Source organism: Epinephelus lanceolatus, chromosome 11, assembly GCF_041903045.1.
Source record: "Epinephelus lanceolatus isolate andai-2023 chromosome 11, ASM4190304v1, whole genome shotgun sequence".
NCBI lineage: Eukaryota > Metazoa > Chordata > Actinopteri > Perciformes > Serranidae > Epinephelus > Epinephelus lanceolatus.
In genome coordinates this window covers 32,380,485-32,403,066 of record NC_135744.1, presented here as the reverse complement: position 1 = coordinate 32,403,066, position 22,582 = coordinate 32,380,485, and the positions used below count along the sequence as shown (strand labels likewise).

The 22,582-nt window shown below is 41.5% G+C and overlaps 2 protein-coding genes across 7 annotated transcripts; both read right to left on the bottom strand.

Moving 5' to 3' along the window:
- Positions 1–628: 628 nt before the first annotated feature.
- Positions 629–19,688, bottom strand: LOC117271799 (transcription elongation regulator 1). Of its 6 annotated transcripts, none has more exons than XM_033650208.2 (21): positions 19,619–19,688; positions 18,115–18,364; positions 16,967–17,119; positions 15,628–15,907; positions 14,915–15,157; positions 12,818–12,877; positions 10,797–10,997; positions 10,296–10,402; positions 9,264–9,352; positions 9,015–9,175; positions 8,256–8,361; positions 7,963–8,098; positions 7,674–7,763; positions 7,440–7,558; positions 7,042–7,192; positions 5,240–5,404; positions 3,968–4,150; positions 3,475–3,669; positions 3,218–3,301; positions 2,051–2,151; positions 629–1,408 (listed from the first exon to the last, which is right to left on the bottom strand). In XM_033650208.2, the coding sequence occupies exons 1-21, from the start codon at positions 19,663–19,665 to the stop codon at positions 1,207–1,209; spliced, it is 3,123 nt and encodes a 1,040-aa protein (XP_033506099.1). In that variant the 5' UTR covers positions 19,666–19,688; the 3' UTR covers positions 629–1,206. The 6 variants fall into 6 exon arrangements, with proteins under 6 accessions (XP_033506099.1, XP_033506109.1, XP_033506119.1 ...); XM_033650218.2 differs by having other exon boundaries at positions 3,490–3,669; XM_033650228.2 differs by having other exon boundaries at positions 8,256–8,337.
- Positions 19,689–20,667: 979 nt separating this feature from the next.
- On the bottom strand, positions 20,668–22,032 carry LOC144464570 (uncharacterized). Its single transcript, XM_078172070.1, has 3 exons — positions 21,666–22,032; positions 21,229–21,491; positions 20,668–20,888 (listed from the first exon to the last, which is right to left on the bottom strand). Exons 1-3 carry the CDS (start codon positions 21,971–21,973, stop codon positions 20,695–20,697), a joined length of 765 nt encoding a protein of 254 aa, XP_078028196.1. The 5' UTR covers positions 21,974–22,032; the 3' UTR covers positions 20,668–20,694.
- Positions 22,033–22,582: the final 550 nt, after the last annotated feature.

Below are 22,582 nucleotides of genomic sequence, written 5' to 3'. Positions count from 1 at the left end.
TCTGGAGCTGCTTCAGACAGTGAATGGAGAGATGATCTAGATGACACTGAGGGCCCCCCAGTGTTCTGAGTGTATGGGTACATTTTCAGTTTCAGTACTGAGAACACAATAGAATTAAGCTCATTTGGGTATAAAAGAAGAAAGCAAACATTCTGTGGCTCTACAAAATCAGTCTCCCATTCATTGTCTATGGAGCAGCTCCAGACTTTATAGTTGAGAGCATTACATTTGAGACTTACTTCTCTAGTTTCTAGCTTGAGAGAGAGAGAGTAGCTCATGTTTAAACATTTTGAACTTTGCTTGGCCATGGAAATACCATATTGAAATTCTTCCATTAGGTGGTGTTCCCCTTTAAAAGTATCAATATCTTAAAAATCAATCCTAAAACGGACAGGGAGCTGATGATGGATGAGTCAATGAACTTTATGTGCTGCTACAACCTTTAGTTTTATTGACACAGCGTTGAAACACTGGCTAATTTAAACATGATAAAGGATAACTATCGTTCTCCACACAGAAAACATGTTAGGGTTATTAACTCCATATGGATCATAGCTTCCTCCTGTAATATTTACACAAGAGTGTAAAGTGTATGTGACATGTTGACAAAAACCCACAAGACAACATATTGAAAAACAGTGGAAGTTGCCTTTATTTCATTCAACAGAGAAATTGCTGCAACATCGGAGTAAACCACTGAGCATAAACTAACATTCACACTGAGCCGCTGAAACAATGACTGGCACAGTGGAGCAGTAAGGCTTAAGGACGCCTCAGACACATGCACGCACACGCACACGCGCACACACACACACACGCGCGCTTCTCACACCCACTCATCTTCATTTACATCAGCTATGTTACACCTCTGTGGCTGCTCAGGCAGCTGCCTGATCACTATCCCTCCCTCAAATGTGGTCAGTCAGAGGTGAGGGCTCAAGGGTCACCTTGAGATCAGGTAACCTCTGTTCCCTGCTGTTGCCTTTAACGCAGGGCTATTTCAGGGCTAGGAGTCGACATAACACAGAGACCTTAACCGTTCGTCTCTATGGTACATCTCTAAGCAACATGAGCCCCAGCAATAACACTGAGAGGCCAGCCGTGGGCCTGGAGGGCGGGGTTCAGGGGGTGATCAGGGGAGATCATGCTCTGGCCAAAGGGAGGGCGAGGAGGAGTAGGAACCGGCCGAGGAGATGATGTGATTGGTCACTTGGTAGAGCGTCGTGTGGGCTCAGAGGCAGTGGGGGGAGGCGGTGGGCCACGGCGGTCTAGGTCTTCAATGTAGAACATAATGAGCTTCCTGCGCTCCTCGGGAACGCACTCCAGCACAAGGTACCGCTTGTCGTTCTGAAGGATCTTCTCAACATCCTTCAGATGCTGCTCAGACTCCTGGATCAACTTTCTCGACCTGAGGGAAGAGAGGATGTGAGACAGGCAGAGAGCATTCAGCTGCGGGATCATCTTTGAGAGATTCAAGTACAACAGCTACTGGCTAGATTTTGGTTCAAGTCTCTTCATTTGATACAATTCTATACTGTCAGACCATCCTTTGCAACAAAGCTGACATATTTTTGTTGTTTAAAAGGTTAGAAAAAACATTGAGACAGTTTCTGTAAGTGACACAAGATGTTTATCACCATCACATCCTGTCCCATTTACATGCAGTCTGCAGCTTGTCTTGACTCAATGCTACTTGTCTAAGAATTTTTACATCATTTACCAAAGTTATCAGACCCCAAAATGTAAATAAGGACCGATTTCATGCAGACATTTAAAATGTTTGTCTCTCAGTCTGCTTAATATAGTGGCAAATGAACTGAAACTGCATCTAAAGTAATGGGAAAATAATGAACTATGACAAGTGAAGTTGCTTGTAGTTACTTTTGTCCAACAACACTGTAGAATCTCAGATTTCTGGACTTCACTTATATCAGGCTCCATATATTGAATAAATGCACAACAAATCTATTTGTAATGGTTTTAAATGCAATTAGTGACACAGTCTTGTTTTAATCATGCCTGTCTAGTATGTGAAAGTGAGAGTACACACCTGTATGTGATGAACTTTGTCTCCTTCAGCAGGGTTCTGAAGTCAGCTTTGGCTGTGATGTACTTGTCTTTGATGTAATCTTCAAACTCCCTCTGTCTCTTCTGCAAACACACAGATTTACAATTCAGACACCAACATTCAGATCAAATGGATGAAACTTTTTAGGCCTAAGATATAGCATGTCTCAGCAGCCTGAGGTGACCTTTTGTAATTGTTTTCAATGAGGGTGAAGTGTTTTGCTCGCTGCTTTTGCATTACTGAGCACCTCACATTTTCCGCTCTATGCGTCGTTTTTCAAGAGGACCCTGAACGCCTCAAGTTGAAAAAACTAAATCGTAGAGGGGAAAAAGAGCCCAACATCACTGCAGGTTTTTTTGCCCTAATCAAGCTGCAAGATGTATCTGAACAAACTAGCCTCAACTACTTTCCAAAAATTTACCTATTGTAATTAGGCCCAATGATTGGCAGCAGATTTTCAAACTTTCCCTGACTCATCCTAAAATAAACATTCAGCCGACCATCATCCAAGTGATGCTAGTGGACCAGCTGGTGGTACTCCCTTTCTTAGGGTCTCAAGTAAGAGGGATCCTGGTTCGAAACCAGGGTGGGGGAGCCCTTCTGTGCAGAGTTTGCATGTTCTCTCTGAGTCAGCATGGGTTTTCTCCAGGTACCCCGGCTTCCTCCCACAGTCCAAAGACATGCAGGTTAATTGGTGACTCTAAATTGTCCGTAGGTGTGAATGTGAGCGTAAATGGTTGGCTGTCTCTATGTGTCAGCCCTGTGATAGTCTGGCGACCTGTCCAGGATGTACCCCACCTTTCACCCAGTGTCAGCTGGGATAGAAATGAATGAATGAATGAAGGAAGATTTGTGAGTTTACTTCACAGCAAAAATAACGATAGCTAAGGACAAGTGACTCGGTGGTTGCCTAGCAACAATTTTAAAATAGATGTAGCAACCTGCGAAATGTGCTCTGTGTGTTCAGGCAGGTCAATAAGAAAAAGGCAGCGTGGTGCTCTGTCTGATCGGGGCCTAATTAAACTCACACCACAACAACTCAATTCAGAACCCATCATTAGAGTCACAAAACTCCAGTAAAGTGTTGTCATAAAGCGACTTTAATCTCTTATCATTTCATAATTATACAAGCAAAATAGCCCATCTTACTCTGTCGCTGGAGGAGAACTTAATACAGCGAGGATCCTCCTTGATGACCTTCTTCACCTCCTTCCATGTGGTTGTCAGAGTGATCTACAGCACAAACAAAAAAACTGTTAACACGCTTGTAAAATTAATCAGGGATCAATTTGAATCAAGTCAATCAAAATAATTCATAAAGCACATTAATGGACATGACAGAGTATTATTTTCCTTCTAGCCACACTGGTTATATGTTCCCATGGGTGCACACAAGAAAGAAGCACCTTTTTACTTCTCACCATGCTGGTCTCATCCAGTAGCTGCCTGAAATGTTCCTTCTTCTTCTTGGCCAGTGCTTCTACATGTTCATTAAACAGCTTCTCCTTCTCCTCTCTTTCCAGCAGTGACGCTGACTCCCAGCGATGGTCCTTCCGCAGGTTACGACGAGTGTCTGACCACGTTGCATCTGAAGACCGTACCTGAGAGAAGAGCGAGCAAAAAGCACTTGTAATGTAATGCTCAATGGCATCACAGGCAAAAAAGTCTAAGTATTATGGGACAAGTTAGTCTTGTGAAGGTCAACATTCTTTCATTTCTGAAATGTTTACGAAGTGCTTTTAAACATCTTCTGTGATTATCCCCGCAGTCACAATCGTAACTGTAAAATCTGACTTAAGAGGCTCAGAATGGAAATGCAACTATGCTTTGCTTGGATCCGTTTTTTTATACATTATAACAAGTTTCATGAGGAAGTAAAAAAGCTGCGGAGCATCTCACCATGTCAGACATGAGAGCTTTGAAATGCTGGATGGCCTCCTCCCTCTTGTGCTGCTCCCTCTCTCGGTCGATCTCTTTGGTCTGCTCTGATCGAGCCTTCTGCACCTCCCGCTCCCTCTCTCTGAGACTGGCCTCGATACGAGCCTGCCGCTCCATTTCTCGCTCCTTATCGATGTCCACGCTCTGTGGAGGATGACACACATGGTCTGCGTCAGTTTTGTTTGTCGTGTGATGTCGACAATGAGGCCTGCGCTCAAAATCAGAGCATCAGGGTTAATTAGTTACAACAAAGTTTTCAGAAGGCTGAAATGAATCTGCAATGCTTCTCTGGAACTTGAATGTTAATCAATGACAAGAACTACACACACAATAGTCACGTGCACATTCTTGGTTTATTTATACTAGGGATGTTGATTCTAGGGTTTTTCACAGGTTAAATAGTCATGTAATGGAGAAGAAATCTACCATACTGGTCTGAATATTAGACCACCCTGAGATTATGACATAAAAATAAAACATGAACTAACTTCAATAAAGCACAACATAAATCCCCGTCACACATTCTCCTGTCGGGCTCTTGGATGTCAAAATGATTTTCTCTGATACTAACTGTGTTTTTAGCTCCTCATCTGTGACACCTGAAATTCTTAACAGATGATTCAGCCCATGTCTGCAGCTGACATTGAAGAGGCTTTAACTTGTTTTTCTTGTCAGGAATGTATTGCCTCCATGGCAACAAATGGACTTAAAGAGCTTGCTGGCCTCGCCACAACAAGGCCACAAACAACCCATAATGCAACAGTCTGTGTAGGAGACACTCATTCCTTTAAAAAATTAATATCTGATGTTGTTAATTTGTTGTCTACTCCTCAAATTTAACACAACCTGCCCTTTCACAAATGTTATTTCAAGATAAAAGTATTGTCGAATCTTCAGTTCAATGCAGTATTTTTAGTGTGCCATCCCCTTTCCATGCCACAGCACAAAGAACAAAGTCTTGGAAACACAAAATAGAAAAACTTTTTTCTTTCTTTTTAAATTAACAATGTGCACACAGCGCTGACAAAAAAAATACCAACACGTGAAATACATCAGCCTTGTTTAAAAATCTGAGTATAGATCTGTTTACACTCATGGTGTTGAAAAAGAGAAAACCTCAATTTTCAGTTCAACACTGAACAATATCTTGACAGCCGCTCTGACACAAACCAGACATCATTAACACACACACACACTGAAGCCATCATCTTCCATACAGAGAGTCGCTCCTACCTTGGCTTGTTTTTCCATGTAATGTTTGAAAAGTTCTTCTCTGAGTGCGGAGCTCTCCACAGCCTTGTATCGTGAGTCAGTCTCTAGCCTCTCTTTCACTTTGCTCCACCGCTGGCTGCCCTCTATGTGCTGCTCGCTCAGGAGATCAAAGAAGTCTTGCTTCACCTGGGAGCAACACACACACACCGATCAAAATTGTAAATCTTTCCAAAGACAAATGGTCAGCAGGAGAGCAGGACATCTGCAGTCATTAAATGCTAGGGTTGGGTACCGTTCATAATTGAACCGATATGGTACCGGTACCGGTATCTGGAATTCGGTACCGGTACCAAACGGTACCTTATTTCGGTACCTTTTAACCCTATGGGCCCTAGGCGTTTTTGGGGTATTTTTACTGCCTTATTTTTAAGCTCATATCACAGTCATTATAAAGGCTACATACACATGCTATATCTTGTTTTTTTCAGGACAATCTGGGCTAACCAGATTTGCCATCATTTTATGTTCTTCTATGTGCCTGTATTTTATATTAATTTTTATATCAATGAAAAAAACAAATCTGTGTGCCTAAATTGTTACATTTTTACATGTATCTCAGCATAGCAAGTTGGAAAAAGACATATTCTACCATATATGAAGAGGGGAGACTCTCTGGAATCTGGCAATATAAGAACCATGATGCTGGGACATTCTGTCACTTCACAGTTGTCCAAAACATGTGGTTTGTGCCAGGCGGACATGATTGCCTGTATTTTTTCATTATTGCAAGAAATTCCATTGACTCATTCACAAGTCAAAAATGTGTTTTATCTGAAAGAAACATGCAATATTTACATCTAAGATCATAGAAAAATAGTCAACCAAGTGCAATGATGTCCTCCGAGATAATATTTGTTTTTCAGTTTCAGTTATATACTGGAGAGACATTTTGGGCATTGGTGGGGGGCACGTGTCCCCCTCAATGTATATGGTGACTACGGCCCTGACAGCATGCATAATTAGGCTACAGTTGTCTGGGTGCGCAAAGGTGAAGTGGCTGGTCTTGTCATACAAAGTTTGATGGAGTGTCAACTGGACAATATGGAGATATTTGCATCTTGAAAGCTGGACTACAAATGTGGATAGACAGGGAGAAACACACGCAAGCCTAAGACGTGGTAAGATACGATATTCCTCACTATATGAAGTGACTGATAACAAGATCTGTATAATGGATTGTAAAGAAATCCGTCAAGTTTTTATTTTGTAGACAATTGATCTGTATTTAGAGCGTAATGGGATGACAGCACAATGATGTGTGTGGTCCTGCGCTTTCTTGTAATATGTGTGGCATTTCTGTGCGAGCCTGAGTTCACGAGTAATCCATTCAAGAGTAACGTGTGTGCAAAGCTGTATGAAAGCTCTGTTATACATCAAGCTACAATTCTGCTGTTTCCGCTGATATGCGTGGCTAGGACGCACGGTCGCGGAGAAAATCCACAGAGAAGAACGGGTATGAATTTGGACGCACTATGCGTCGTTCGGGCCCATAGTCTAAACTTCTCAGTTTCAGCATTTTATTGAGAACATTTAGGAACAGTGCTGCACGTTAACTTTTGTCTGCACATTGTTTTTGTCGCCATTGTTGCTGAGTCTGAGGTGCGAGTCATGCGCTCTCGCTCCGCCTCCACCTCAGGTACCAAAATTTCGCACCGTTTCATTTTAAGTGAATCGGCACTCGGTAGTACCGACGTGAATCGGTACCAAGTACAAAAAGTACCGAGTTTCGGTACCCAACCCTATTAAATGCAAGTGATTGGTACCTTCTCTCCTCTGGACTTGGAGTCCTCTTTTTCTCTCTTCCTCATAGCGGTGATGTATTCTATGAAGATGGCCTCCCTGTCCTTCATCTTCTCTATGGTCTTAAATCGCGGGTCTCGGCCATGCTTCACTGCAAATTCACTAAATGTTGTTCTGTGAAGATAAGGGAAAAAAAGATGAAATGATCTCTTGACCAAATGACAAAGAAAAAAAAACACCATAACTTATTATGTTAAATACTAATAATATATTATGCTATTGAATATCGTGAGTTACCTCCCAGATGGAGAAGGGAATTGTAAAATAAATGTACAATAAAATCACATATCTATTTCACTTGTGTTAAATATCAATATTGGCCTTTAAAACTATGCGTAGAAAAACTGCCTTGTCTGTTTACCTTGGTGTGAACTTTGCCTCTTCCATCATCCTCCTGAATTCATCTTTGGCCTGCATCAGCTTGTTCTTCTTCTCCTTCCTCTCCTCCTCTGCCCGCGTCTTCACATACTGATCAAACACCTGGAGTGGACATAATCACAGAACTATGACTGAAAGATTTTTAAAAATGGCCAGTACATGACACAATACTGTGAGGAAATGAAAATGAGTAACAGAGTGCAAACTGAAACTGAACCTGTTTCCTCTCTTTTGGGTTGAGCAGAAGATAACGTGGGTCAAACACAATCTTGTGAAGCTCTTTGTCCCAAGTCGAGAATGCAGACACCTACATGGAAGACAGACAACACTGGCATTAGACAGACACCCGAATATAAACTTGTATATATTAAAACTGCCACAAGAAACGCATTGACGTTTACGTTTGTTCACTGAAAACTGATTTTGCGTTTATCAGGGGAACTTTAGGCAAAACATAACACAAAGCTCATACTATTGCCATAACATTTTTCACAAATTTGTGTTACCCCTCTCTCCAACAGCATTTCCCTGAACTGGGTCATCCGGGCTTCTAGCGGCACTATAGCTCGCTCTCTGGCAGCTCGGAGCTCTGCCTCCATTGCTGCTTCCTTCTCAGTGTCTGCCTCCTTTACCTCCTCCTTCCTGTGTGAGTAAAAAACACAAAGGTCAGTAGAGGCGCAGAGAATGATAAATGAGACCAGAGAGATGATGCAAGAAAAAAAAAAAAAGAAAACAGGAGATAAGGTGACAATCGGTGTAGCACAACAGCATTAAATATGGGGAGATACTAATTACTTACTTCCTCTTTTTTGCTTTGGTTGGCTCCTCATCCTGATTCTCTTCAGTAGTAACGGCCAGTTCTGGCTCCTCCTTATTCACACCTGTGTATGAAGACACAGACACGCCTACACAATAAATACCACACACTGCAGTGTAACAGCATTTAATAGGACTGTGTATTGGCAAGAATCTGGCAATATGATACACATCACAATACAGGGGTTAAGAATCAATATATTGCAATTTTTTAAGCTAATTTTTGTATGTATGTATTTTGTATATATACAAAAGTAAACTTTTTTTATGCTATCAGATCAGTGGAATCTGCATTTGTTTATCACAGACCCTGTAACGTGCTGCATCATGCAAATAGTTTTTGTGTAAGAATTAAAACTGCTTGTGGGATTCTTTCTGTAAACAAATGAAGAAAATAAAAAATTAAAAATAGTATACTATAGTGTCACAAAACATATTGTTGCAATACTCAAGTGTATCAATATTTTCTTACACCCCTTGTGTTTAAGAGTGATAGCAGGACACTCAGGATTTTCTTTTTTTTTTTTTAAATCAAGATTACACATATATTTCTTGCTCAGTATTAAAACCATTAGTACACCAGTTTTTCTGGCCACTGGTTTTGTGACTTTGAACATGTAATTGTTTAAATTTTTACTGCTACTTGAATCACTTCACTTAAATCGCTTTATTGGCAACAATCAAAAGCACTGTGTTAAAAGTCATTGTCACAGACTGCATGTAAACGCGAGTTTGTCTCTACCTGTCTTCTTGACATCCTCCAGGCCTCTCTTGTGAGGCGGCTCCTGGATGTGCTTGTCCACATCAGCTCGACCAACCAGCTCCTCGGGCCGGTCCCACATGGACAGCCGCGTCGTGGGGTTATAGAAGAACACACGATCATCACCCGTCCATACCACACACCTTATTTAACATAAAAAAGAAAAGCATTAGGTTTATTGCAATAAAGTGGAGTGGAGAGAATGTGTGGGCTGTGATGTGGTGTGCGTACCATGGCGTGCCAGGGATGGGGTTGGTGGCTATAGGCCTGGCTTTCTGTGCTGCTTTTTCCTCCTCCGTCATCTCTTCTTCTTTAGGCTCCTTGAGAGAAAGAAGAAAATTGATTCTCTCCATTACTATTACACTCAGACTGTTAAACAATATATTATCTTAATTATCATTTTATCTTTTTGATGATTTAATTGCAAAAACTTGTCTTTCATTGTAAACCAGGGATATTCAACTAAAATTTTAAGAGGTCCAGTTACTAAAACTTCCCTCCAGCAAAGATCCAAACCTTGTATTGTCTAAATTGCATAAGTGCTATGACTGCAAGGGTACTTGATTTTTATAATGTTCATGGTGGAGAACGCTGACAGACAGCTCTAAGTCAATCCAAACATGGTCAAGGTGTGTTGTGCTTCTTTGGTTAGACAAGAAAAAACAGTCCCAGACAGAGTCTCTAGTTAGAGAGCAGCAGGTCAGTTGCTTCATGCCGTCATCTCTCTGACATCTCTTTTAAGGCCTTAACACACCAGAGCTGTTTTTTGTCATCAAATTCGTTTGCACATCAATTTATTTTCCTCAACGTGCTGTTTTTGTCATGAGTCCATTCACAGTGAATGCAAATATTTATCGGTAAAAAAGAGGTGTAATTGTTTTTCAGAACGAGATAGATTTTTCTGAGATTTTCACACCATGAATAAAGACATCAACCAGTCACGCTTTGTGGAGATGATGTCACGTCACAACGTCATGACAATGGCAGACGTGTTGCAAAGTTGCATTGCTGTCTGTATTGATAATTTTGATGCCAAATATCTGCAAGCACCACTTGATGAAGCATGGTATATACTATGTATAAGAGTAATGTAGTATAATTTGTTGTGCAGGGTAGCGTATCTTGCAGTCCTAAATATTACAATGAAACCATTTTACAATGTGACAATACTGTATTTAATTATGGCCATAGCAACAATGCATTTTTCAATTTGAGGCAGTGTGGCTTTTGCTGTTGAAGCAGGTTGTTCGACTCTTTACATACCTCCTTCTCATTATTAGTGTTTTCTGTTTTGTTCTCCTCGTCTTCCATCTCCATCGCCTCAGCCTCCTCCTGGGCCAGACGCTCCTTGATCTTTTCTGCTTCCTTTTCTGAAGACAGCAAGAAGAAAAAAGGCACACACACAAACAAACAGTGAGTTAGTGCAGCTCAGCAAATGCAGCTTGTTTTCAGCTCAGCCAGGGTTTCATGTTCAGTAAATCTGCTGATAATCAGTCATAGCAGCTGCAGGAGACAGTAATGTGGGCTCAGTGTTCTTGTGTTTGGCTGTGCATCTTGTCTGACAGATGACAATGTTGTCAGTGAGCAGAAAATCAAAGGGGGTGAAGGTTTTAAAATTGGCGAGACTGGAAATCAGCCAAAGCCTCGCACCCATCATCAAACAAATCCATTTAAGTTTCACCCAATTACAACACGCTGAGCTGATTGCCTCATCATGCCAGGCTTGACAAAGCTTGTGTGTGTGCACTCGTCAGTAGGGCCTACCTTTCTCCAGAAGGGCTGGTGGTTTCTCCCAGGTGGACTCCAGTGTTCGGTTGTTGTAGTAATAAGTTTTCCCATCAGCTGTTTTGTACTCTGACCACTCGGGGAGCTGCAATGATCCGGCCATGGAGGCAGGAGCCGCTGAGAGAGCCAGCTGTGGGTGCATCATGGAAACTAAAGGCGGGCCCATGCCAGGAAGCATGCCTGTCATTATTTAGAGAGGAAAGAGAGACACCATGATTAGCTGAGACTCATCTTTCTGTCCAAGACTCTAACAGTAATTGTGGTGGACTATACTCTTTGTGAACTGTCATTTCCCAGGTTTCCCACTTGTAATCAAAAACATGTATTAGCAAAACCAGAGGTGACACAGAGAGCTCCACAGGCACAATAAAACGGATTCACTGCAACTTAAAAAGGGAGGTGCCTCTTTGTATTTGCCTTGTTGTCGAGAGGAGCAGATTACAAAATGAGTGAGTGAATTAAAAAAAAAAAAGAATATTATCATTTGTAGAAGAAACTGCTCATGTCTACAGATGTCTTATAGAAGCATAACTGATTGACAGCAAACACAGGCCACATACACAAAGAGACAAAGCAGTGACCACACACACGCACACACACACACACACACAACCATGCCACAAAAGAAGACATGACCACAACATGTATCCCTGTTGTAACTGCTATACTACTGACTCACTACAAAGCAAAAGCAGTTGACGTTATGGGAACTAGCTAAGATGGTCTCTGTCTCAACTACAGTCACCAACCACACACCTCAAAATGACTGATCCAAACAATCAACAACTCGGCCTAATAGAACAATTTAGATGCTGATGATTTGTGTCCTCTCATTTACCAAAGCAAAACAATTAATCTGTCACTGTATCAAGTGGTTTCAGAGGACAGCGCGCAAACAAGCGCAGTCATCATTTAGTGAGAGCTGAATACTCTGGTTTGTCTTAAGCACGCAAATGCTGGAAACTAGACTTTCAGGACAGTACACCCCAAAACAAGAAACACATATTTTATCTCTTACCTGTGGTGCTATTCATCAATCTGGATTGTTTTGGTGTGAGTTGCAGAGTGTTGGAGATATTGACTGTAGAGATGTCCGCCTTTCTCAAATGCTTGTGGTGCTCAAAGCACAGCAATGTCTCTCTCCAGAAATCATGACCCGGTTACTCAAGATAATCCACAGACTTTGTTGTGAGCAGTTTCGTGTAGGAACAATTTTCTTTCTACCAAACTACACCCACTACCTGCGCAAAAGCAAACGTGCATCTACTGCAAGCTCACCTAGCACCACTGAGCTAGCTAATGTTACAGCACAAACCTCTTGTCCATGAGTAGATGCACACTTCCTTCCACACAGTGGTTCCGTTGGCAGGTGTAGTTTGGTAGAATTAAAATAGTTCCTTCGTGAAACTGCTCACAACAAGGTCTGTGGATTATCTTGAGTATCGGGGTCATGGTTTCTGGAAAGAGACATTGCTGTTGAGTTTTTCAAATGTATTTTTTGGCGGTTTGAGCCCCACAAGCTGAGTGCCATCTAGTCCCACTATGTTTGAGAGAAGGCAGACATCTGTATGGCCAATATCTCCAACACTCAGCACCTCACACCAAAACAATCTAGACTGATAAACAGCACCATAGGTAAGATGAAAAATATGTATTTTTGATTTAGGGTGGCACACTGTCCCCTTAACAAGTGAGTATCTTAAAGAATTATGCGGGTGATGGAAAGAAGTATGTGGCGTACCCCTTGCAGTGTTTTTAATCCAGACTAAACTGAACTTGTTAAGTCACAAATGAGTTAAACAAGACTTAAAAACATAAAGCTGTATGCTCTGCCTCTGTCTGCTGGAAACTTCTGCTGTACATCGGATGGATCATGTTCACAGCATTCACCACCATGCCACTGTTTGACGGTTCCCATATGTACCATATGACTCATGTAGACACCATTCACTACCATGCCATCTACTGTAGATCTGAGATGCGAGCGGCTGGGTGTTTACCGTTGGGGCTGGGGCCTGCCTTTACACAGGGGGCACCTACTATCTGCATCATTGCTACACCTGCAAGAACAACGGACAAGCAAGCATCTGGTTGAACACAGCAGGACACTAGACATGAGCTACCATGGTGTGTAAGAGTTTGTGTGTGTGGCCCCACTCAGACAAAACACACGCCCAAATTTTGGACTGTGCGTCACTGTTGTGTTACAACAGTTACTCAGTCTCTATTGACGTTTGTGTGCCTGTAATGTATTTAGAGATGTTAGGGATGAGCACAGTGTTCATTAGGTTTACAAAGTAGGATTTATTTGGAGGCTTAAAAGCGTGGATGAATAATGTTGGAACACCACAAATCTCAAAGTCATTCAGGAAGCTCTCAGTCTGATATTAGTCAGCTGAATAACAATCAGCACTGATCTAAAACTGGCCCCATCTGATTGTAATTCTGATTTTGCCAAACACTTTGTCCTCAAAGAACACAATAAAATGAGATAAATAACGAGAATGAGCCTCTTCAATCAAATTATGCTAAAATGAGGGACAGTGGGAGAAAGAAGAAGGAATGAAAGAGAACAAATAACAGGAGAAGAGAAAAGCAACAGGAAAAAAGACTTGAAAGCAAACACACAAGAACATTTACATTAGCTTACATTTAAATTTGAGCAACTCCACTCAAGACTTGTTGTTCGACCCTTAAACATAATGTTGTCTGAGAAATCTTTGCTGACTGAACTCAAGAAATTAAGCTACGATCACAAGATATCTAGTGTGAAATCTTTCAGAAACACTCGTATTTATGCTGAGTTCACACTACAGGCGACAAAGCTACAGTGTGGCCAGCTACATTATTGCTCATGGGCTTGTTGATGTAGTTATGTTGTCATGGGCTTGTGTGTGTCTGATAGATGCAACAAAGCACCTTGACTTTTTGTCATCTAAAGTTTATATTTGACCAAAAAAAACCCTGCTTTTCTTCAATGTCTGCGCCCCATTTTAACATCACATTTCACTGCCCCACTGCATCCTAGTGTGCACCGTAATGCACAAAAAGCTAGCATAGTGTCACAGTGCTAACTAAGCTAAATAACACCGCACCACAGCTAAAAACAAAAACATAAGACTGGCAAACACTTCTCCGTGTCCCTGGAGCACTGAAAAAAGGTGAGGCCTGCTCAACTTTGATTTACAGTCACGCCCATCCACAGCGACAAGCATCAGTCTGCAACTTCATGTCACTAGTTTCCTTTGAAAATGACCCCTAGCCTGTTGCTTTGCCGCTCGTAGTGTGAACACAGCATTAACTGTATAACCTGTGTGTCAGTGTCCCTCTCATCCTACCCTCCTGTGGTGTTCCAATAACAGCTTGACTTGGAGTCCACTGGCCACGCTAATTTTTTGTTGTTATCAAAAATGCACCTGTAATGCTGAGTCAGACTTTCCACAGTGACTATACCGAATTGTCAGCTGTCACAAAATTTACACAGCTAAGCAGCAAATTAGAATCAAAGTAATCAAGCAGTCTTAACTGGTTAGCTTATTAGCAACATTATAGTTTCTACTACATTATACTTTATATTTGTGGTTTCCCAATGATGTTTTTTGGCCCTGCCCTGAGTCTTTTATTGTTGAGTCTGATTCGATACATATATTTACACAGCAGTAGAAGACTGGCCTCTGCAGTACTGATAATATATGTATCTGACTCTGAAATAACAGGTGCAGCTGACAAAATTTGGCCCACCATTTTTTGAGACGCTACTTCCAAATACCAAAGGGTCTGATTCAAAACCCATTAAAAATACAAATTGGTCTGAAATGAATTTATGTGTAACAGGGAGACATCATGAGCTAGGGAGAAGACATATCAGTTCAATCCCAGATCAGCCCTTTGGCTCAGGACATCTTTACTTTCAACATGTCAGACAAAAAAACAAAATTCTGTCCTGGTGCCCATCAAATAAATCTGCAATAAAGCTTATTGCTGTTTACTGGATTCCAATATACCTATACGGCAGTTCCTGTCTGCAGCATAGTGACAGCAGCTAGATATTATGGACTGTCTTTCTTACTTTCTTGCTTGAAGTTTGAGGTTCTTACCTGGTAGAGGGATGTGCATGCCAGGCAAGGGCACCCTGAAAGGAGGCACCATGACAGGGGGGAAGGCAGGTATGGCTGCGGTGGGCTGGGCCACACTGTGAGGCAGGGCTGCGGGCAGCAGTGGCATGGTCTGCACCGCTGTAACAGGTGACGGCACCGTGGAAACTGTTACCACGGTGACTGGAGACACAGCAACAGTTGAGGACACGGTGGCAACAGGGGACAGGTCTGCTACAACAGTGGCTTTGGGAACAAAAAAAGGATAAAAAGAACAGATTTATTTTTGCTTTCGTCTGTGCTGGTGTGTTCATAGTAGGGCTGCAACTAACGAATATTTTCATTGTCGACTAATCTGCCGATTATTTCCTCGATTAGTCGACTAATCATTTTATCGAAAGATGTGTTAAAATGTTGAAAAATGTCGGTCTGTCTCTCCCAAACCCCAAAATTACGTCATCTAATGTCTTGTTTCGTACTCACGCCAAAGGGTTTTAGTTCACCGTCATGGGAGAGTGTGTAAAGCTGCCAATATTTGAGCGTAAGAAGCTGCAATAAGAGTATTTTGGGGTACTTTTATAGTACTTTTCTATGACTCAAATCGATTAGTCGACTACTAAAATAGTCACCGATTATTTTAGTAGTCGATTAGTCATCGATTAGTCGACTAATCGTGGCAGCCCTAGTTCATAGTTGATATAAGATGGTGCACTCACCTGCAATGGATACAGAGGGGGAGGGGGTGGTGGAGTCTGGACTGGAGGTGAGTGTGCGGGAGGGGGTTGTGGACGGGGCCTGAGTCGGGGAGGCTGCGGCTGCTGTGCTGGCTGTAGTGTTGACACTGCTTGAGCTGGCAGCTGCAGTCACCCCCACATTTGGACCCGGCCCCGCAGACCCTGCTACAAGAAGAGGGTTAAGTTCAGACTGCTGGATGATCTTAACACCGTCTGGTTTACTCCACGATGACTCTCGGGTCCTAGCGTTATAGTAATATGCCTGTGAAAGGGATAATAAACAAGACAACACTTGTAATTAGAGAACAAACAGTAACTAGATTAAGAAGCATGGCAACACATAAAGAGTCATCATCTCCTCCTTGTAACAATACCACAGTACTTTTTAATATTGCCGTAAGCAGTTTTGTTGATTTTATTGACATTAACTTTAACACTTATCTTGTCTTATGCACACTACTTCTCACTCCTTTCACTAAAACTTAACTATTTAAAACTGAACTGAAAGTGAAACTTTTCTGTGCTCTCTCTTTACAGCCAGACTCCATGGACAAAACAGTACTTTTATCTATTTACCTTAAATTATTGTGTGACTTAGGTGTTTTAAAGGGTTAGTTCAGATTCACCGAAGTCACATAATAATAAAAACAAACTAACTGATCGAGGCAGTGGTAGACGAGCAGCTCCCGTGTACAGCAAGGTAGACTTACTGTTTTTGTCAATAGAGTCTGGCTGTGGAGAGCTTGCTTAGGTTTTACTTTGGAAACAATTTTTAACAGTAAGGTTTTGCCAAAATGCATGTGTTTAGGAAGTGCTGTGCATACGACTGGATTAATGAAACTTCGATTATACTGCAGTTGAGTGAGAGTTTGTAAACGGATGTTCTGATATAGTTTTGCTGTTGTTAAACGCAGCTCCCTATGACTTCAATTCATCAAGAATTTTCTCTATTTTTGAAGTCTTTGTTCACTATAGAGGCATGCATGATATACAATGCTTACTTTTTGAATGCAATGTAACACAAGTTGAGTAGATATACAAATGATGAGTGGGTGCAGTATTCCTTTAAATGCAATCAAGTAATTAGTACCTTTAAAATCAGTTGTGCAACTGAAGCCCAATATGAGCACACAATTAGACAAAAATTCCAGATCATCACACAACCCCTAGAAATACTCATGCTGTCCCTGTCTCAAGGGCTGTAGTTTAATGTACTTTTTGAAAAACTTTTAGACTGTAAAAATCATTTATTATTTCTCCATGTTTTTCTTAAACCAGAATAGAGACCCTGCTAAGTGCTTACGTATGACTTCCAGCTTACCTTTCCCTCTGGCGTCTTGTTTTCTACCCAGATCTCCTCTGCAGGGTTGAGTGCAGGGGTTCCAGATGCAGGAACGGGGGGCATCCCAGGAGGAAACAGCATCCCCGGAGGAGGTGGCAGGTTCCCCATCGGAGGGGGAAGGAACGGAGGTCTCTGCAGCAAAAGATAGAGACCCAGCATTACATTTTCGGTTTGAGAGGAGTGGGGCCAGGAATATAAATTGCCCAATAAGAGTCCTCCCTGGTGGCCAGGCAGATAAGCAGTCGACTATTTAGCCAGCAGCCAGCACTTGCTGAAACCTCTGAATTCAAATTAGGAGGTTCGTGCATCAATATCGTATCATTCAAGAGAATCTCACTGAATCAATTAAGACAATGCCAAATAGATTATAAAACCATTTTAGTCATACTTCTCCTTGATTGTGTCTTGTGTTTTCTTCTGAGAGCTAATGCAGCTGTTATTTATGCCAGAAGGGACTAAAGCTTTCACTGTGGTCGATTTCTGTACAGACTCTGCCTGGCAGATGGATGCACCATTGATTGATATGAATTCATACACGAACTGTGGATCCTGTCTCTGCTGAAGGATTTACCCTTTTCTTATTACTTATGCACTCACACATGCACATTTACCTTTAAGGTAGTGGTTAACTATGCCACTAATGGTCTTGACCAGAGGACATTGAATATGAGGAGTAGAAGCAAAGAACATAACACCTAGACTACCCACATCAGAAGCTAACACTGAGTAAAGTCATAAGTAGTGACCCTGTCCCCGCTCATACTCAATGTGTTGAGTAGACCAGTCACTGATAAATCTGAGAGATCTGTTAAATAACTTCCTTATAAAAGATTCAGCTTCTCCTTTTTCTGCCCATGAGCATGTTCTCTCCTCCTCTCAACCGCCAAATGATCTCTCTCATTTATATGTTGTTTCTGAGTATCTAATATTTTGGCTATTATGGTCTATTACAATAAATGAAATTTCATTATGCTTATTAATATATTTGGCTCGTTCTTCAACTGACTTATTTCAGTCTTTGTCGATCTCTCTGTGAAGAACATCACTACAAGCAAAGTTAACACAGTTCAGGCCAACACTTACATGAAGAAAAACATGCATGTCGTATAAGAATGGTAAACAGTCACCTGTAGATGGGGGGGTCCAATGGGTGGTGGCATGCCTCCTGGCGGTGGGATGGGCGGCATGCTGGGGTCAAAGGGTGGGCGTGCAAATGGCGGTCGCGGTGGGGGTCCCCTCATCATCCCAAAAGGAGGTGGCGGTGGCCTGAGGAGAGGTGGCGGGCCTCGTAACACTGGGGTCTGGGCAGGCGCGGGCGCAGGTGCAGGCACAGGCACGGGCACAGGGCCGCGGAACCGCACTGCCTGCTGCGCCATTCTAGTAGAACAAAATAACATCAGGTTACAACTAATGTTCAAAGGCAGATCCCTAAGTAGCAATGACAAAAATCATCTGATATGAGCACTTCAATCAGCACTAACATGCCACAACTGCAAGTATTTGTAATGCTTGAAAGTAACTGTAACTAACAGTAAGGCTGGGCAACATAAAAAGGTCATATTACACAAGGTGTGGCAAGTTTCAAATTTTCAAGTTGTCAACAGTCACACACATTTCAGCTACCATTATGTAGTAATTTAGAAATCATTCTGGGAGAGAATCAGCTTGATAATTAAGATTACTTACAGTGTTAAAGAACCAAAATTATGCTCCACAATGTGAAAAGAAATCTCACAATGTAAGAATATTAACAACATCAACATATTATAGACCATGCAAAGTAAAGCATAGTTGATACTTGCTTATTAATCCAGACAGATCGTATTGAGAGTAGATGTTTACTAGGGAGGAAGCTGCAGAGTAAACTAGGCTAGTTAAGCAGATTATTACACACACTTTATAAAATAATTGTTTATAGCTATTTTGCATTACTGCTATTGTAAAGATAGGTTCTGCTGATTTATGTACAGCATATGAGCTGCAGAAATCAGTTCTTGAATCACACTGACGTGGATAATGTTTTTGCTAGGGAGCCTTTGGGTGTAGAGCTGTAAGTTATGCAGCACTGGTGTGTTTATTATGCCACATGCTCTTCAGGGCGATATCGTAGAATACATACTTTAATCCTAAATTAAAGCATACAGTCTGTTGATCTCATATAATACTAAGTGGGCAACAAGAAGCAAGGCAGTCCATTCAAAACACTGAATGGACGGAGTTGTGTGCTCCTGCTTACTAATGAATGTAGCATAGCTTAGCTAGCAGGCTTTTTTCACATTCACATCTGAGCACAGACCACAAATTTAGCATAGGAGCTGTGTCTGGACACAAATTCAGAGCCTGGCAAGTTCGGCTGCTCGGTGAAAGAGTAAAACATACGTCTGTGTATAATCTGACTGCCTGTGTTTACCGCGTGCCACGAGCGGAGAGCAGAGACGAGCCGCTTGGCAACACAGGCTAGTTAGCTAAAAGCTAGTTAGCTAGCATGGCTACATGCACAAATTAAACCACTGTTTATCGCAACCTCTCGCGCAAAAGCAACCCTAATCACCTTCGTTTAAAATCACAGCCTGTGCTTAATAGCACGCTGAGCTCATATTCATTTAAACACTTTATTTGCTGTTATCTGACCTGTTGTCGCTGAACCCGATAGTCTCGCTCTCTGTCTGGTCCGCCATTACAGGAAAATGTAACCACTCTCTTCCTGGAAACGCCCCTAAGTGGTTTCCGCTCCTCGCATTCGCTCAAACTAGACGTCAATCATAGCGCAGTGAGCTCTGATTGGTTAAAGCGTTCCTCACGGAGGTTTGGCCAAGCACTCATTGGGTCCTGTCTTTCATTATGTCTTTTTTGTTCAGTCAGAGTGCAGGGTGTTGTTAGTAAGTTGAGTTGTAATCACTACCACTTTTTGCATACTCCATTAGATTTTACCACTTTTCTCTCTGCGGGTATTTTGTGTGCCCACTGTTGTGAACAGTGGTGGAAAAACAACTGAAGTCCTCTACTTTACAGTGCACTGATGTTGAATGCTCTGTATCCACAGATTAATTTGCATCAAAATCAAATCCTTAAAATTTGCATGCTTTCTTATTCAAAACATATAAACATTCATGTCCTGGCATGACATGAAAAAAACCCTGACCACTTTTACACCTCTCCAAATGCTCTTTTATTTGGCAGTGTTGCACTTTAAGTTTTTGATCATATCTATCTTTTAGTTCCACTGAGTTTGAATGCATGTATTCTGAGTCCCTTAATGTAATGTTTCTTGACCTGTTTGCAGCTGAATAGATGGAGGCGATGGGGGAGTAAACCATTGTGCTCTGAGGCAGACAAACTACAAAGTGTCAGTGCATGCATCAGAATAGTACTAAAGGAAGTATGTGTACCTTTCACCTTTGCTTGTGGTGCTGAAGCATTAGATCTGAATGTAATTACAGCTGACAATCAGGGAACATAATGCTTTTTGCACTGTAGACAACAGATTTCATTTGATGTCGATGTTCCTTGCATTAACTTGTGAACATTACAAATTATGCAATCCAAACAAAGACAGAACATTTACTTTGTATTAGATTGTTTAAAATAAATAATAAAAGCAGGTATAGTCACAGAACATTTTATTAGTTTGGTGATATGTAATCAAATATAGATTCCTCTAAATATCATTGCCAGTGTTGCCTTATGTGCGAGGAGCATCTCCTAGATCAGTACAGCACATCAACACTATCCTCACATTTACACTCCAGTTTGTTGTTGGCTGAAAGCTGCTGACTGGAGACAGTATCAGGCTGCTCAAGGCTCTCAGGTGCAGTCTCAGAGGTCTGCAGGTGGGTGTTGTAATTCTTCACTTCCTCTGTGGAGCTGCTGGCATTTGAGTATCTGTAGAATATCCTGAATTAAGTCCACAAGAAGTGAATTAAAAAATGTTCCACTGAATGTGTCAAAGCAAATGTCATTAAACCCTACATTCTGTGAATCCTTACACCATTTTAAAGTATCATGTAACAGTCTGTGTGTAAAAGGAAGTCGTCTTAGCTCCAGGAATAAAACTGAGAACACTTGTGTCTGAAGACCAAATCATTCTCTACTTGCTGCTGTTTTAAAGACATCTAATAGAAAGCATGTTTATTTGTGTATTTAACAATTAATATTAGCTGTAGTTTATTAGTTGTCAGAATAAATTCATTACATGGGCTGTGGAAGGATCATTTAAGGAAATAAACACCTTACACATTAACCGAAGATGCCTAACCTTTGATGGGAGATCTGGACCCTGGAGTAGTGGCCCATTTGATTATATGAGCAAAAATCTGGGTTAAGATCGTACGGCACAGTGTGGGCCATCATGGCAGGATATGGAAAGATGTTTGGGCCCTGCAACTTGGACTGAGCTGGAGTCATGGCCTGTGAAAAGGAAACACCATGGTCCTGTCCTGCTTCCTGCCCTGAGGACAAACACTGTCTGTCTTTCTTCTGGGGGCGATACCTATGATCTGGCAATAGGCAGCGGCAGAGCATGTGGAAGTCAGAGGTTCACCACCCATACCAGGACATGGACAGATTCAAACTGAAAACACATGCTACTGTATATCTGCACATGACACAAACAACAGTGAACCTCTTGTGGGTATCAGCTGCTGCCATTTAGCTGTGTAATTGTCCTTACCAGGAATTTTTTTGCCTATGGATGTATTGTAGTTTGTGAGCCACTTCATAATAGGGCCTCCTCTGTTCCTCACTAAGCTTAGACCACTCACGGCCCAGCCTAACAGAAATCTCTGTCATAATGGCTTCCGGGTAGGTTTTGCAGAGGGCACATTGGTGGATGTGGGACCACACAATGAAGGCATTCGGCGGCCGTTTAATGTATCCACTCTTGTCTGTCTCAGATCTGAAGGAGACATTTGGGGATTTACTGGTTCCCTTGCAGTTGTAGAGAACATTCAGAATGAAACACAAGGTATGTGTTGGTACATTACACATGCCTGAGTAAGACAACAAACATGTTTAACAGCAAAAATGCATAGGCTATAGACAAAACACCTCATGAAAAAAAATACTGTCCAGTGTGTATCTGACAAATTCCTACTGATTTGTATTATTATTATTATTGTCTTCCCTTTCATTATTAAATACACGTTAGGGCACAAATCATCTATTTTTTGAGTTCTGTATATATGAACTAAAGCTCACACAACTAATGCTGATTGCAAGACACATATCACAGATTCAAGGAAACCAATTTGTACCAGAAAAAGGAACAAAACAGATGACATAATAGGGAAGACAGAATAAAAAATAATCATGTCAAACATATGAAATGTGACAGAAGTCAGAATTCTGCTTAAACAAACTTTAATGTACATACCAAAATTATAAACCTCATGTGATAACTGTATCTTTTGACTTAGCCTTTTATTTTACTTAAGTCAGAATTTTCAGTTTGTGTATTATTATTCGGACTTAATACAATACAAGTTTCTTTTTACCCTACCCGAAACTACAAATTCTTTTCCTTGACCCTCCCTGCGTGACCCTGGAAAATGCATGACCCTCCCTCCACCATAAATGAGTTATTAGATTTTAAAGCTT

Coding starts and splice junctions, on each gene's coding strand:
- LOC117271799 (XM_033650208.2), bottom strand. CDS start 19,665: ATGGCGGACCAGACAGAGAGCGAGACTATCGGGTTCAGCGACAACAG. Junction 9,353..10,295: donor ACACTAATAATGAGAAGGAG/GTATGTAAAGAG, acceptor CTTTCTCTCAAG/GAGCCTAAAGAAGAAGAGAT. Junction 8,099..8,255: donor ACCAAAGCAAAAAAGAGGAA/GTAAGTAATTAG, acceptor TTACTCACACAG/GAAGGAGGAGGTAAAGGAGG.
- LOC144464570 (XM_078172070.1), bottom strand. CDS start 21,973: ATGTGTAATGTACCAACACATACCTTGTGTTTCATTCTGAATGTTCTC. Junction 21,492..21,665: donor CAATACATCCATAGGCAAAA/AAATTCCTGGTA, acceptor CTGCCGCTGCCT/ATTGCCAGATCATAGGTATC. Junction 20,889..21,228: donor TCAAAGGTTAGGCATCTTCG/GTTAATGTGTAA, acceptor TCTTGTGGACTT/AATTCAGGATATTCTACAGA.